The sequence below is a fragment of the Accipiter gentilis genome, chromosome Z (assembly GCF_929443795.1).
Source record: "Accipiter gentilis chromosome Z, bAccGen1.1, whole genome shotgun sequence".
NCBI classification, from domain to species: Eukaryota; Metazoa; Chordata; class Aves; order Accipitriformes; family Accipitridae; genus Astur; species Astur gentilis.
Genome location: NC_064919.1, coordinates 64,144,922 through 64,162,167, shown reverse-complemented (window position 1 = coordinate 64,162,167; position 17,246 = coordinate 64,144,922). Strand labels below are relative to the sequence as shown.

The following is a 17,246-nucleotide window of genomic DNA, read 5'->3' as shown; positions in this document are numbered from 1 at the left end:
AGGTAGCTGTGCCAATGATCTTTAGCTTCTTGCGAAGCAAAGTAATACTTGTACGCTGCTTGTCTGTAGTTGGAAAGTTTCTTCATGCAGGTGACATCTTTGCTTAGCCTGCTTGTAATTCTTTATGTAAACTGTCCATGTACACAACTGTAACTTCTGTGATACTTGAGGTGGTTTGTTAGGTTCCGGACCTTTTGCATCTGTGCCTGTCGGTGATACATCACTTGGTGGTATGACTTCTTTTTGCTGTTGTTTTTCAAGTAATGAATTTGTAGAATTTTTCAAGTCTCAGACCCTCAGCTAGATGGAATAGAACACTTTTAATTCATACATCTATGCTAGTTGGATATGCTAGAATGATTGGAACAAAACCAACTACACTTCAGTATTATTTTAAAGGAACTGATAAATTGTGTGTTGGGAGGTTTTGTATTTCAGTGATTAAAATAAAACTTGTGTAAATATGTATTTAGATTAGGTATATAAATGCAAACAGCCTTGCAGCTGAAACCTGTGGTGTGTCATGAGAGACAAAATGGTAAGGTTTTGCCTCTCACCCTTGAAATTTGACAATCTTTGGCTATTGCCTCAAATTCATTTTTGCTGTCCTTGCTGGAGGCATAACAGCAGCATTTAAATTGCGATTCATTTACCTGTTTCTTCTTTGGAAACAGAGAAATGTAGAAAAGGTAGGATGTGAGGGCACATAGCTGTGACTGAGCGGCAGAAAGTTTTGAAGTGTTAATAAAGAAGAAAGAAAAGATGACATTTTGAAATGGAAACGGGAAAAGAGGAGTTTGGGAGGAACCCAAAGGAGATACCTGTATATCCTTCATGTAACTCCATTTTCCCTTTGTTTCACAGAGGTGAGGGATCTAGTCACTTTTGAGTTTGATTCTGTAAAGTGAAAAAATTTTCCCCAGGTTCAGCAATGCTGTTTGAAGAGACATTATACTTCAAAAATAAATTAATTCAGGAGAATTGAGTAGCCTTTGTAACAGAGGAGGTCAGACTTGACAGTCACAATGCTCCCTTATGGCCTATGAATCTATAAATCTACCAGTGTGTTTGATTTTTCTTGTCTCCCTCCTGTGGAACTGGACTTTTGGTCAGTACAAGCTTCTTATTTCCTTCTGAACTGAAATACAGCTCTGAAATACTGAAATACTGTAACTGAAATTGGTAATGGCTAAGTTTAAGCCATTGACCTGATGCTATGGATGCATTTGAAGCTGGAGACTTGGAGAGACAAGGAAAGGGAAACTCATCCAGTTAATGTCGCTGGGTAACACTGATAAAAATTGACTGTTTTTTAAAATAATATAGTTGGAGGTCTCAGAGAAATGTAGCTTAGCGAAAGTGCTGAAATTTCCTTTTACTGTAAAAAGTGTAAACCAATAATGTTAATGCACTTCAGTCATATGAAGAATAGTGGTGCAGGGAGCGAGGGGGGGGGGGGGCAAGTACAGCAGCCTTTTCTTCCTCTTTTCTTCAGATAAGCTGTTACTGCTCAGCGTTATCCTTTCAGTAATCCTTCATTTTTTGCTCTAAATGCTTTTGCCCCTAGCAGGTTTTACTACTATGGAATGTACATGGACCACTTCTCAAAATGATGCAATCTGACAGGAAATCAATTTTTTTTTTAATACTAGATTTGAGGGTGTGATTGTCATAATCCTCATCTTAGACTGTTAATGGGTGAATAGCTAATAGTGTGATGACAGCTTTGGGAAGGGAAAAAAAAAAAAATCAATTTGTTTAACCAGCAGCTTAGCTGATAAGAAAAGTCCAATACCTTTTTCCTGCTTAGCCTCTGTGCTTCCAGACGTAACCTTTTCAGATCCAGCACCTAGTTTTTGACGGAGGGGAGTTTTCCTTGCTTCAGTCAGGTCAGCTGAGCTGCTGCGAGGCGCCTGGGCGAGGTGGCCGAGGTGGCAGCCTGACCTGCTGGCGGCGGTTCTCTGCCCCGCCGAGGCAGCCTGTCCTCTCTTTCTCCGCGGGGTCCGAGGGGAAGTCCTGTTAGGGGTCACTTCTTGGTAAGCGCTGTTGCCCTGAGTTACTGCAGTCGCATTTTGGAAGTAAAGGGAAACTTGCTGTTCGTCTCTTGCCTGCCTTGAAGCGAACGCAGATGAGGCGGAGCGAGGTAAACAAGCTGAAACAGACACTGAAATGACTTACACGTGACGGGAATGCTCTTTTCTGACTGCGTCTCCCGAAGCCGCGGCTTCACGCTCCACCTCGTGATTGCGTTCGAGCGATTTTTCCCGCGGCGTGTTTTGATCCGGTGCGGGTAGCGCCGTGCGTGACACCGGCCCGCGACGCGACGCTCCGGGGCGGGCTGGCAGCCTGGCGGTGCCGGTGAGCGGGCCGGGCCCGGCGGCGGGGGCGGCGCGCTCCGTCCTTTTCCCCTCAGGGACGGGGGGCCGCACCTGGCTGCGGCACGGGGGGGGGGGGGGGGGGGGGGGACACGGGACCGGCGGACCCGCCCCGACCGAGGCGAGGCGGGGCTTGGGCACCTCGGCCTCACGTGGCGCGCGGTGCCGGCCAGGGCGGGGGGGGGGGGGGGGGGGCGGCGCCGCGGCGGGACCCGGCCGGTGCCCTCGTGCCCCCCCCCCCCTCCGCCTCCCCCCGGGCTCGGACCCCGTGCGCGCGCGGCTGCCCCGCCGGCGCGCGCCGAAGTTGCCGGGGTGCACAACTCGCGCGGTCACGTGCCCCGGCGGCGCCAATCGGCGCAGCCGTGATGTCAGCGTTCAGCAGCTGCGGGGATGCGGAGCGGCGCGCGGGGTCCGGGCAGTCCGGCATGGCCAGGCGCCGCAGCGGCGTGAGGGCGGCGGAGCGGCGCCATGGACGAGCCGGGCATCCTGCGGAGACGGGGTCTGCAGGTAGGGGCGGGCGGGCGGGCGGTGCCGGGGCGGGGGGCGGCCCCCGCCTCCCCTCAGTTTCGAAGTTGCCCTCACCTGCCGTGAGGCGTGCCGGGGGGGGGGGACGGGGGGACGACACGACACGGCACACCTGTGGGCGGCAGGGGCGCGGCGTCGTCCGGGCTTCGGAACGGCGCGACCGTTGGCCCCAACGGGCAGGCGGCCGCTGAGGAGTTCTGCGCGGCGCCGGGCGCTTCCCGGCGAGCTGGCGAGGCAGGAGCGGCGGTGGCGGTGCGGGCGTGTGCTCCCCGTTAGCAGCGCTCTGAGGATCGGGAATAGACGGCCATTGCCGGGGGGGGGGAGAAAGTTTCGCCTGCTGGCGGCTTTCTGGGCGTTTGCGGCACACTTTGTACGGCGGCGAGGCGGGAGCGTTGCCGTTTTCAGTCAGCTTTTGGCTGACTTTTCCGCTGGCGTTCGGAAACTCAAGAAAATGACGTATCCCAAATGGAGCGTGGGCTATGGCAAAATGTTGGTACCGTGTGTTGTTTGAACTCGAGGCTCGAGCTGCGCGCTTTTCTTGGATAACGTATTGAACGCTCGAATAACTATTTATTTTTTTGGCGGAAAGGGTATTAATAAAGAGCGTGTGATAAAAATCGAGCATAGGGTGTAGTTACTTTTCCACAATTTCACCAAAATGGAGCACCACCTCAAACTACATCATTCAGGCCCATTGTTTAGAAAGCCCCTTTGCTCAAGTCGCCCTCAGCGATGAATGTACTTCCTTTCTTTTGTTTTCCTTTACATCCGCAATGTTTCAATGGGAGGAGGGTGAAGAGGAAAGCCTCCTTATATTTGGGATCGTTATTCTTAAGTAACGTAAAACTGCTTATAGTGTTTAAAATGCACTGAACTTGCACAGTTGTGAACTTTTCAGAAAGATGCCTTTTCTGATCAGTGCTCTCAACTTGGTGCTGATCAGGTGTCACTGTTTCTATTAGACGGATGAAAATAAGTAGGATCTGTAGCTGGGCTTGTTACCTAGCATAGAGAGGTCCTAAAAACTATCTGGGGCCTCTTAGTCTTTTAAGAATCCGTTCACTTTTCTTTAACTTTTTGTGTGATAGCATTTGCCTGTAGAAAGTGAGTAACTTCTATAAGCAGATTCTGAGATTTTATCTAGTCCTTAAATCCTAAATCTTTTCTATTAATTGATTGTAAAGTGGGAAAGAGAATCTCTGCTGCAGCTTGGGACTGCCGATGACAGCTTTTAAAGGAGAGGATTTAAAAGTTTCGAGAGGTAGATCTTCACAGCGAAACCGGATTTCCTCCTGCTAAACCTGCTGTAATCCATTGAGTAGTGTAAACCGGATTTCTGCCTTTCAACAAGAATTGAACAGCAGTCCGTTCTGATTAAGGGATAGCGTAAACCTTAATGTGAAAGCCTATTGTTGAGTTCTGCAAATGTTATTTTTGAGGGTTTTCTGTTTGTTTGTTTGTTTTATGTTCTGTAACTTTAACAAAGTGATTTTGAATGAATACCGAGCATATTTCACAAAATACTTGCTTGCTCCTGCATATGCTTACATGGTTACTTGAGAGTATTAGAAGCTATGTGGTGAATAATCCCAGTACCAGAAAGATCAATTCACACTTGCAGTGCAAGCAGTAATAAATTGTTTTTAAAGAGGTGTACCTCATGGCTGTCATTAGAATCTGGTCCTAGGGTGGAGAAAAGTAGCCATGGTCGAAGTTGTTCAAGTTGACATGCTATTGTCTAGAGAAAGATGGAGGTGGAGAAATCCTATTTACACTCAAGTTGTATTCATTAGATGCTTAACTGAATCTATCTTCATATTGTCCTCTCATTCCCCTTACATTCTTCTGTTGCTGTTTTTATCTTCATCTGTTGTCTGTGCAACTAGCCTAGGGGCTGGAAGGCAGATGATATGGCATGTGACAAGGAGTGTAGCCCTTATTTAATTCTTGTTAGTAAATACCGATTAGGTGAAGTCTCTAAGTTGTCTGCTTGGCTGACATTTGCTTTTTATAGTACATCCCTAAGTAATGAGTTGGTTATTTTACAGTAGTAGTATATGTTCTTACCATTAAAAGAAACCCCTAAATAATTCTCCTGCCATTATGTTGTTCTGTGGGAGCAATCCATATATCTTTTGTCCCCTCTTGTCTTTCATATGCAATTGATACTTTCCTTTAAAGTCTATTGAGAATATTATGAAAGGGATTTAGAAAAAAAAAAAAAAAAAAGAAAAAAGAAAGGTTCTGGGTTAAGACTGTCCTGAAATAGCTGTGATCTTTAATGAAAGGTCAGCTAACTTCATATGACTGTTAGTTCTTCTGGTTAGAGGTAGAAATGATAGAAGCAGGTAAATCTGCTTCAAAGCTGTGTGCCTTCTTAGGTGACGGTGCATTTAAATTAAACCAGTCACAGCGCATGCTTAAATTAAAAGCCAAATTGGTGCAAGTGCTGGGGGTTTTTTTTGTGTTTGTACACAATTTGCTTCAAAGCTTGATTTACAGGACACACAAACCATTTCCTTTTAGACGGGAACCTGATGTATTTGTGTTTAATACCATGCACCATCATGCTGTGTTTAAAAGAGGCCAGGAAGCAGCTTGAATTGCATATCAAAATATAAGCCTTAAGTAAATATGTAGACTTGCATAAATCTTGTTTTGGGTTGATATGTGGAAGGTTTTTCTGGTCCTCAGGCTTCTAAGGGAGAAACAGAGCCTTTAATTTGTTGCATCCTGAATATATACACGTATTTAATCTTACTACTACCTCATCCTTTACGTCCAGTTGCTTATATTGATTGTATTCATAGAAGAATAAAATCTTCAGTATCTGTAGTATGTGCTCCTTTTCAGTGAGCAGATTCTGAAGCTTTAATTACAAAGAACACTTCTTATTTGTAAGAAACATCAGGAGAAAATTGATCATTTCTTTCAACTTCTAAAAATGCCAAATATAACTTAGTGTTGATTGAAATAGGTATCTTCTTGAGAATAAGTTTTAAAAAAATGAAAACACCTAACTACTTGCATGTACTTCATCACAGTTGCATTATGCTGACAGCCTATGTTTCATCTTTCTTCCATGAATTTGTCTAGGAGGCGTTCATCTGAGCAGTGTGTTTTATACTGCCTTAAAACTTAAAGACTCCAAACCCATGCAAAGGTGCATATAGGTAACACGTATTTCCTTCAATCTGTAAGAATGATATGGGAATGTGGGAGAAATCTTACTGCCAGATGCAGTCATGCTTTCAGAGCTGATGAAGCTTTCTCTTTGTCGAACAGATGCTTTGGGCCTTTTCTTTTCCTTTTGGTAATTTCAGTTCTGCCTCGAAGTAGCTTGTAAGCACTGTCTTCTAAATCTTGGGGTAATTACATGAGCTTCTTTGATTGGACTTGCAGAGGAATTGACCAATGGCAGAGAAATCAGCTATATGTGAAACCTCCCAAATGTGAAAGAAAACGCTATGTTTATTTTCTTGTCTCTAGGTATATTTTTTTGTAAATGCTAGAAAATTTTCATGGGGATCTAAGGCTTCTTTAATTTGGAATGCCTGTATTGCATTAAGTTTGCTGAGATATGATTATAGCCAACATGGAAAATTCCAAGTGAAGATCTTCTAATACTGTACTTCAGGCATTGATTTGAGGGGGTGTGAGGTAAAAAGAATTTAATCGCAAAATTTTGACTTATTGCTGTAGAAATGGAACCAGGCAGTGTAAATGAAAATGTGGTATAAATGTAGTGTTGCGATTTTGGCGGAAGTGAGGAGTCAGTTTATGCTAATTCTAGATATTTCTAGAAAAGGTGGTAAGGGGCAGCATAGTCATTACGTAGCCTTGACTACTCCTTTCCTCCACCTCCAGTACAGGAAAATTGTTGGCTTTTGTAGGCAAACATTTTGAAATCTGGTACATAAAGTGTCCAAACCTTTGCAAAAAGTAAAACTCTTACAGATTTTTCCAGGTCCTTGCTTATTAGCTCACCTAAAAATGCATTCTGAGAAATCAGACAGAAACAAAATAATTTCAGAGGAAAAGTGACCTTATTTATGGCTCCTAAACAGGTGCCATTTATCTGGAGTAGGAGGCTTCATGAAAATAATTCTTTCTGAAATACTGAAAATTGATGTGTGAAGTAGGAGTGTCAGCTGGGAAGCCACACTCTATAGGAAAGGAAAGGAAATATTGGGAGGCTGTAACGATGTGTTCTGTGGATGCAGTTCATGCTTGGGAATGTGTTCTTGGGGTGAGGAAAAAAATGATGATAAAAGCTGAAGAATATTAATTAGACTTGGCCTCTGTTGCAAACTGAAGAGAAAGGGTGGAGAAGTCGGTCTTACAGATGAAGTTCTTGAAAGGTTCTTAATTTTCACTGACTTGAGCACTGTGTACAACAGTGTTCTCCCTCCCACTGCGCAAGAGGAACCTGATCCGTTTTCTTTGCTGGTGTTTCTGTACTGGTCGCAATAGATTTCCAGTATGGAGTTCAACTTCACAGTTGCGTAGCTGTGAATCAGGTCTGAGAGGTATCTCTGCTTCTTGGTGAGTGTGTGGAAGAAAAAGTCTGTAGCGGGCGTGGAACCAGAGAAGGATTAATAGAAAAATCTCTACAGTTTTCAGTTTCCAGTAGATTCAGATTAATCAGCTGAGATGAAGATGGGATATATTGTCTTCTTCCGGTGTTGTGTGGGAATAGCTGTGTGACTGCATCCTCCATTCATTCTCTGCTTAGTAGTTATGCCCAGTCCTGTCTGATAAATTATTTCTTCAGGGGCTCTATCTGCAAAGTAATGCTCAGAACTACTTAAACTGTGACACTTGCTCTTTCATTTTATGAGGTGTTTGCATGAGCAGCATACACAGGTGTAAAATGTAAAAAAACCCACCCAATTTTGTATGTTCTTGATAAATTATTAAATTTTTTACCGATAGAGCTATCTCTATTTTTAAGTCATTCTAGACACTATGATAGGAGACAGGGCATTTTAAATCTATTTTTGTTGTAGGGGGAGGGATGTGCAGGTTAGAATAGATGTTTTCTTTGCTTAAATAGTGATAGGCAGTGAAAGCTGCCTTTATAAAGCGAAGGACCAGCCTTCTGAGAGAAGGGAGAGACACTGATGTGAAGAACACTTTTCCTCTCCTCATTAGCTGTCACTTCTGCAAGCCTAACAGAATGTAGAATCTCTTGATCAGTTAATTCACCTCTGTTTTCCAGGCATTCACGCATTGTTACATGTTTGTCAGGTCCTCTAAAAGGCTTTGTGTCAGACATATTTTGTTATTATTAGAGCTGTGAAAGCTTTTCCTGAAAGGGTTAACCTTTCCTTCTGTCTCTGCTTTTGGTGTTGTGGTCACTTTATTTCAGAGTCTAAAATCAAAATGAAGGAAAAAAAAAAAAGGCTCCTGCTGCATTCAGAGCTAAAATATTTGGCATGGGGCCAAAGTTGGTGTCTGTAGCCCATATTGCAGTTCTTACTAATGGCTTCTGATAATTGCAGTAACATTTCTTGATAATGTCTACAATTTGTCACAAAGCTGACTGACTCTTTTGTGTTAGGTTTGGAAGGCAAAGCATAAACTTAACGTTCCTTATGTCAAATCCTTGGTGAGCTCAGTGGTGGAACCCATAATAATTTGAACTGATCTTGGTTGTGTTCTAAGAGTCATAAAGAAAACCAGCTTTGGAGTCCTCTGTGCACTCGCTAGCTCCTGTTTCTGAGTCACTTGGCTTATCCCCAAAATCGGCTTGAGGTGGTTTTTTTTGGGGGTGGGAGTTTTTTTGCCTGCTTAGTTAGTAATAGTTGGAAAAATAGCTGCATAAAGGGTACTAACTTCTGATTGAAACAGGTTTGTTGTTTTTGTTTTGTTTTGTTTTGTTCCCACCCCCCCCAATTCCATGTGTAGTTCTTGGTTTGACAATGGTTTTATTAGCATTAGTTTTTACTCACTTTGTCACAACTAATGAAACTAGTAGTTTTCCATGTTTCTGCAATTTTTCAGAAGATGCTTCATTCAAATTTGATGCAGTTTTGACTGTGATGCTGCTTCATGTGTCAAGTGTAGCATAGTGATTTGAGATTTGTTTTCACCTGCTGATATAGTACATTTGCTTTAAAAATCTTAAGTTTTCCATTTCTTAATTTAGGGGTTTTATCAAAATTGCCCACAGACTTTGAGATGCTATTAATTCCTTTTCCTATTAGAGTAAATCAATAAACTTTTTTGCTTATAGCAGTGCCAATTATCCATCTGAGCATTAAAATTACATAAAAATCCATAAATGATTGTTATGACCAAAAAGGGAAACACTCAAACCTGCAATTTCATAATTTTTAAAAATTTTGTCTTCTTGGCTTTAGTTTTTCCCCTTTACATGTAGCACTAACTTCTTCTGTGACCCTAACTCTATTCTCTATAGGATCCTTGCTTCATCTGATGTAAATCAGAACAACATTGTTTCCTGTCAGCCACTCATGTCCTCTGTAATCTTACTCAATTACTTGTTCTCACTTTCTACTGTTGTGTTCCTCTTGGATTCCCCTTGCCTCTTCATTCAAGTTCCCCTTGATTTTAGTTCTCAAGTTTAGCACTCCACAGTGACATGCAGCAACTGGGATTAGTGATAGAAAGGATAATTGCACTCAGTGTCTGTGCCCTTGAGAAAAAGCAGGCTCTTCAGAGACTTTAGATGCTAAACTCTGAGTTTCTGCAGAGCACATTATGTTTGGAGTACTTTGTCCTTTTTGAAATTCCTTACTTTTGTATATATAGTTGGCTTAGTTTCATAGGGATAGACACCTGGGTATCTTCCCCAGCTGAGACACTGTGTCAAAGCAAGGGAACAACTGCATTGAAAAATATTATGAGAAGGGTTTTTTTTTAAGCTTTACTGTCAGAAATAAGAGATCCAATTTAGCAGCACTAGCAAAAATGTGTTTCTTGTGTAGGTGCTGTAAAAGAAAAAAATTCAGGTGATCAAATTTCAAGGAAATGTTTAAGTTATCAAAACCACGATCTTAAAGAAATTAAGAACTGGCCCTTAGTTAAAATACGGGGCTTGTGGCATTACTGGTAACTAGTGGTTCCTGTTATTAAACAATGTATGTTTTCCTGAATTTCATTTTCAGCTGTCTGGAACGTGGTAGTTTTTTAGAATACCTAGCTTGTACAATGCACTGAAGTGCATTAATATGTTGTGTGGAGATAAATGTCACATCACAATTCTTCTGATAGTATTTTAGCCCTAGAAAGCTAGAACTTCCAAGTGTGCCTATGTTTTTGCATATGCTTTGTATATTTGAATATTCTTGGTGTTCTCTACAGATAAATGATGCTGTACGGAATACAGAAACATATCTGAAGATGCTTTTCATATAATGCAGATTCCTGTCCTGTCCCACAATGTAACTTTTTCTTCCTATGTGAAAAGCAAGGGAAGCATGCTAAAAAGTGTATAAAATGTGTGCTAACATTAACTTCAGTTTTGAGTTCTTTTGATGTGTTAAGTTTTCAAATGTATTTTATCTCTTTGCTTTAAATTATGCCACAAGAAGGAGGATACCATTTCAGTTGCTCTAAAAAAACTTGTACACAAGTTCTGCAGGTACATTAGGGAATTTAGTAGTCAGAATTTGTGTGCAGAAGAGCCTGAAAATATCCCTATCCTCTTACGTTTTCTGAATACAACACTCGTGGGTACAGCTGGAAAATTTAGGTTATGAGTGAAAAATTGATTTTAGGACTCCAGTGCCCCTTATGAACGCGGTTTCCTTCTTTTAAATTACCTCAAAATTTTCAAGATTTTAGTAAATGTAGAAAGTGCAAGAAAGAAGGAGTAATAGAAATGAAAAATTAGGAAGAGCAAATGTTTATGACTAGGGCAAAAGCTATATTTTATGGTACTCCGATTCTTTATTAGTTCATTTGCTGTTTCCTTTTTAGGTTCCTCAAGACACAGTACTGTGTTTGTGTTTAAACATAAAACATTGTTGTTGTTTATTTGGTGTAAGCAGAGCAGTGATCAAGTATGTTGTTTTCATAGACTGTATCTGTGACTTTTTGACAATGATAAATAGCAGATTTTAACATTCAAGCATGAAGCTGAATAGTATTTTCTTGTTTTGTCACTTTTGCCCTGAATATTTGCTCTTGTCTGTAAGCTACAGTTCAAGATAGTTCTTAGGTCAAGGTAGCCAAAAATCTACGATTTTCGTGGGTTGGTTGGCAACAGAGGAGAAGATCTAATGTATAGCATATAATGTTTACGACTAGGTAGTGGGTCTTACTGTGTTTTCGTGCTTTGCTTTGCAGCAGTGATAAGAAATTTAACTCTCACAAAGCTACTTGTATGAGATGGCTGCACAGACCTCATTGTGTTTCTCCCTGATCTTCTGAAGATAGCAGTCTCTACCTTAGTTCAAAAACTGTGCCTGCTAAACTAGTGTAACATCTTGATTGAATGTTAACTTAGTTCAATTTCATTTCTCAAATAGCACTTGGTTGGCTTTCCTGTCTATTCTCTTAGGACCCTGCATAGATCTTAATCTTTCAGCATAGATTTCTTTCAGGAGTCTTTGGATTTTGGTTTGTTTATGTTGCTTGCTATTTGCTTTGCCAGTAATGCCAACTTTGGTTTTTTGCTGTTTGTCTTTTGGCTTTCTTACATTCTGTTTAAGCTCGCAGCAAAGCCCTATTCTTTTCTGATTGAGATGGCAGTAGGGGCTTGCTTATTTTAGACCATCTGTGACAAATCTGTGGAAGAAGTGATCATGATGTCTCATTTCATAAGGTGTTTTGTGGTTTTAAAATAGAATTATGACAAAACAACCAGTGCATTTTTTTTCTCCCTTTCAGTTCCCATGTATTTATTTGTTTGTGTTCAGGACTGATTTTTTTTTTAAAATCATTTCTGTAGCACCTTATGCCCTTTGATTTGTTTGAACAGTAAGAATGGAATATTCCAGTTAGTTTTTTAGCACTGCTGCAAAGCATAGTAGTGTATGCTTTTTGATTGCCTGTTTCACCCTAAAGACACCTTAAATTATTTCAATATAATTTCTCTCTGATATGGAGTCTATCTGACAAATCAATACTAAGCTCTTCTGATGCTGATCCCAGTAAAGCCGGTTAGGCGTATAGGTATGTGAAGTGTGTGTTCGTGTCTTCAGGCTCTAAGGAGTTGCAGGGAGACGGTTTGGGCACTTCTAAATGGGTGTGTTTCCACAAAGGAGCTATTCTAGAAAAAAGATCATATTTAAAGCACCTATTTTTTATGTGTTTTCTCTCTAGCATCACTGAGGAAACGTAGTAATCAATGAGAATCCTGTAGGATACTAATTCTTGTCTTTTTCTCCTTCAGAATCGTCCAATGTTCTTTGTTCAAATACTGTAATGATTGTCTGTGTTCAACAGGATGCAGTTAGGAAGAGGAGAGCAGTGCCATAACTAGCAGTACTAATGGGAGAGTACCCAGCACGCTAGTGTGTTAGACTGCCAAGCAATTTGGGCAAACCTGTTACACATTTTTGTTACATAAAATTTAACATCTATGGCTGTGCTGCAAGAATGGGGTACAGAAAGTTACCTTAGATGAATTTTTCTTTTGCCAGTAGTTTCTGTTGCTGGACAGAGCAGTGGGTGCAAGATGCAGTCCTGACCTTTGATTTCTGTTCTCTTTGGGAGATAGCTTTCAAGGGTTTGTTTTCTTACTGTTTAAAATTGAAGGTACACATGTAAGTTGTTTTTTATTGATTTGATTTCTGGCCTTGGTTATGAGGATTGCCACATGTACCATAATGCAACATTCTTTGTCAAATAACTGACAACACATTATGTTTTTCTTTTTTTAAAAATTCTATAACTAAATAGAAATCTTTCTTTCTTATGCTTTGGCTGTGCTGTGAGATAGTTCTCTAACAGAAAGAGCTTTCCTGATCAGCCTGTAAAGCTTGGCACAGAGCCTAGTTAAGTATTACATTGAAGATCTGAATTTAAGGCAGTGGGGATCAGCAAGAAATGAACATCTTAATAGTTAAAAAAACCTCAAACCAATCACCCCCCCCATAATCTGAAAACATTTTACACTTGCTTGAATCTAAAGCTGAGAGGGAAAACTGTGTGTAAAAATTTGTAACGTAGTCCTTCCCCCACACTTGGCACAGTGAATTGCCTGCTGTCTGAAGATCTTTGTCTGTTTTACAAAAATAAGTGATTTGAATTCAGAGTACTCTGAAGTCATGGAGACTACAATGAGAGAAGATACTACATTTTTTGTTACCTCTCATGCCAGTGCAAGACTTGCATATATTTTTGTTGTATACCATATTGTCAGAAAGGTAAGTTCCAAGCTTCTTAACATCTGCTAAAGTTGTCTGGCTCTGCCTAAATTAATCCTCTTAGTTTTGTCATCAAACTGTTGCATTCTTGCATGTCACCTTGAGTAATTTGATTTTTCCACACTGTATGTTTTTCAGTATTGTTTCATGTAAGCCGAGTATGTTTTGCTATCTAGTTTTGTGAAATTTTAGGGGGGAACAGAATGCATGCAATCTCCTCCCTCCCTGCACATACTAGCTACCTCTTTCTGCCTATGTAGAATCAAATTGTTTTAATGCCATAAATTAAGCTCTATGGGAAGAAAACTCCCACAGCCTGTAAAGACAATATTCCTTTTCTCTTTTTCATAATAGTAAAAAGCCGAATAACCAATCTGCAGCTGTAACACTGAAAACTTGAAACTAATTTACCTTTTTGAGTCACCCTAGATCTTTCTGTTTTCTTCCTTCCCAATGTCTTGTTATCATTGAAACAGGGATAGCATTTCCTTTTCTCTTTGGTAAGTTGAGGCACAGGGAAATTCATTTATTCAAGACTGCAAGGCTGCTGGTGACCTTGAATTTCCTAGTTGTCTCATGTTACCATGAACTCATAACCCTAGAACAGGCCATATTGTTTCATATCAGCTATAACATGATACAGAGGTGTCAAAGATTTATATTCTAATACACTCCAAGAACTTATGGTGCTAAGTATGAAATGACTGTAATACCTGGACAGACCTTATGTAATCACCAGTTGTTTTTATCAAACATCTATTTGATAGAGATGGTCTTGGTAGTGTTGAGAGATCTGTTCAACACGTAACCAATGCCAGGAAGCTGTATATATGAAGGAATGTTATTGCTGATCTAGTATGCTGACTTTCTGAATTGTGTCATAGAATTAATAAAATCATAACTGGATAATATGGTGAATTAATGTTGCAATGATACTATTGAAATGTTTAGTAATGTGGAATGACTGGTGTGATGGGTTGACCCTGGCTGGACACCAGGTGCCCACCAAAGCTGTTCTATCACTCCCCCTCCTCAGCTGGACAGGGCAGAGAAAATATAACAAAGAGCTTGTGGGTCGAGATAAGGACAGGAGAGATCAGTCACCAGTTACCGTCACAGGCAAAACAGACTCAGCTTGGGGAAAATTAACTCAATTTCTTACCAATCAACCAGAGTAGGGTAATGAGAAATAAAACCAAATCTCAGAACACCTTCCCTCCACCCCTCCCTTCTTCCCAGACACAACTTCACTCCCAGATCCTCTACCACCACCACCACCACCACCTCCCCAGTGGCACAGGGGGATGGGGAATGGGGTTTACGGTCATTTCGTCACACGTTATTTCTGCTGCTTCATCCTCCTCAGGGAGAGGACTCATCACACTCTTCCCCTGCTCCAGCGTGGGGTCCCACCCACAGGAGAGAGTCCTCCACAAACTTCTCCCACATGGGTCCTTCCCATGGACTGCAGTTCTTCACAAACTGCTCCAGTGTGGGTCCTTTCCACAGTGTGCAGTCCTTCAGGAGCACACTGCTCCAGCGTGGGTCCCCCACGGAGTCACAAGTCCTGCCAGAAAACCTGCTCCAGCGTGGGCTCCTCTCCACAGATCCTCAGGTCCTGCCAGGAGCCTGCTCCAGCATGGGGTTCCCACGGGGTCACAGCCTCCTTCGGAAACCCACCTGCTCTGGCGTGGGGTCCTCCATGGGCTGCAGGTGGATATCTGCTCCACCGTGGACCTCCCTGGGCTGCAGGGGGACAGCCTGCTTTACCATGGTCTTCCCCATGGGCTGCAGGGGAATCTCTGCTCTGGCACCTGGAGCATCTCCTCCCCCTCCTTCTTCACTGACCTTGGTGTCCGCAGGGTTTTTTCTCTTACATGTTCTCACTCCTCTCTCTGGCTGCCGTTTCTGTCTGTCCCAACTTTTTTTTTCCCTTCTTAAAAATGTTAGCACAGAGGCATTACCACTATCGCTGATTGGCTCGTCCTTAGCTGGTGGCAGGTCCATCCCAGAGCTGGCTGGTATGGGCTCTCTGGAACACAGGAGAAGCTTCCAGCAGCTTCTTACAGAAGCCACCCCTGTAACACCCCCTCCTTCCCCCCCCCCCCCCCCAACCTTGTCATACAGAGCCAATACAACTGGGTTCTGTATCTATCCCACAACATTTATTGCTTCCTTTGCTACATACTAAAACTATCTGAAGTTGAATGGTGTCCTTTCATTATTGTGTCTTAGCCCCTGGGAGGCAATAGGGAGAAAAATCAGACCAAACATCACATTCTAAACCAAAATTTTTATTTCTAGATTTCTTATTTCATTTGTCCCTTTGTTGTATTTTCTTTGTACTCTCACAGCTGTGTTTATGCAACTCTCCTAAAAAGATGAATAATGGCAGTGGAAATTTAACTTTGTGAAGGACTTTTTCTTTTGACTTTTAATTACATTGGAATAAAGGAGAAAAGTTTAAGAATCTTTAGAGCATTTAAAAATATGCATTGCTGTGGTTTGATATTTCTTTCTTCCTTTTCCATTTCGTCTCACTAAAGCTTTATCTTTTAAATATTATTTGTGTGTTAGCACAGTCCTGTGTTTCACATAGAAAATGTTTAATGGCATTCTTCATGATTTTTTGGAACTGTTTAAAGATAAAATTCTGGTAAAATTGACTAATTTCACAACCCATTTTTATTTTGCTAGACTGACATATTCTGTCAGCACACTGTTTCAAAATGTTTCTGACCAGTTATTTTAGCATGAATAATGAAGAACAACAAATCTTTTATCAGAGAGGGACAAGGGAGAAAGTCTTTGAATTCATTAATTTTTCCAAGATAATAAGACCTACATTGTCATACAATATCAAAGGGAAAGGCTTTCCCTTGAACTTGATTTTTTTTATTTTATTTTTTTTTAAGGAAAATTTGGGTGTTTCTATGTCACTTCAAAGTGCCAAGCTGAACTTTTTTTGTGAAATGCTGTTACAATTCCATGTCCATCTTTATGAAGAAATCAAAGTGTGTTCCCTCTATAGGAGCACTGTAGCCACCAAGAGTATCAGCGTGGGTATGAGCTGTGTTGTCATCATTTTGAAGCTGGAAATGAGACCTCTGGGACTAAACCCAGAAGTGCAGGTTCTAAGGCACTGGGTTGGAAGCTGTAGTTGACAGTGAGCTGGGAGTCCTGTGCCTTGGGCCTGAGGGGTGGCCTGTCAGATGTGCTCTTCAGTGACATGAGTGCATTGGTTGAAGGTCACTGACCTCAACTGGGGCTTGCCTGCCTTTCTCAGCTGGTCTGCCTTCCCTAGGTGGTTTCTCTGACCTTGCATACATGTCCCACCCCGTTCTCCAGCTAGCAGTTAGCTTACAGTTTTGGTATGTGCTTCAGTATGAAATACAGCTTTACTTTTAGCTGCAATAGCTCTACAATCTGAATAGAAACAAAATATCATTAATAGCTCTCAGATTTTCAGTCTAATGAACTATATCAGAGAAGTAACAGTGCAGTTCTTAAGAGGTGCTTTGGAATAAGCGGTAGAGGTTATAAATGGTGGCTTCTGTAATTTTTAAGTTTAGATGTTTTATGTTTACATTTGTGCACACAGTAAAGCTTTCCAGAGTTTAATATTCTACCTGTTACTGACAAATGAAATTGAAGTTGCAGTGTACTGGAGATGGATTTTTCCAATTTACTGCTTTCCAAGTTTACAACTTTTGTTAATACCCTTTTAGGTAGAACTTGTTGTAGCATTCTATTGTGTAAATTGGGGAAAAATGGAAATGCATTTAAAGATACAAACTTTTTAAAACTTTTTAAACTTCAGTTTTATAATTACACATTTGATTACAAATGCTGTATATCTGATATAAAAATAGGACAGCTTTACTACTCTGTAGTTTTCAGTGTTAAATTTCAGCATGATTTTTCTTAAACTGGAAAGATATTTTACTTCATTAAACTCATGTAAAGCTTCATTAAGCTCTGGTATTAGCCATAGCCTTAGATCCAT

At 41.2% G+C, this 17,246-nt stretch overlaps 1 protein-coding gene across 6 annotated transcripts in view; it reads left to right on the top strand.

Annotated features, from left to right (window-relative positions):
- MAST4 (microtubule associated serine/threonine kinase family member 4) overlaps positions 1–17,246 on the top strand; it is a 312,156-nt gene that overhangs the window by 97,804 nt on the left and 197,106 nt on the right. Inside the window, exon 1 of one of the 6 annotated variants that reach the window (XM_049796543.1) lies at positions 2,777–2,882. The exons of 3 other annotated variants lie outside the window; for them this stretch is intronic. In XM_049796543.1, the coding sequence (XP_049652500.1) occupies positions 2,844–2,882 (39 nt within the window). In that variant the 5' untranslated portion in view covers positions 2,777–2,843. Of the gene's footprint in view, positions 1–2,776; positions 2,883–17,246 lie in introns of those variants that run through there. 2 more of the 6 variants (XM_049796549.1, XM_049796546.1) reach the window with 2 other exon arrangements.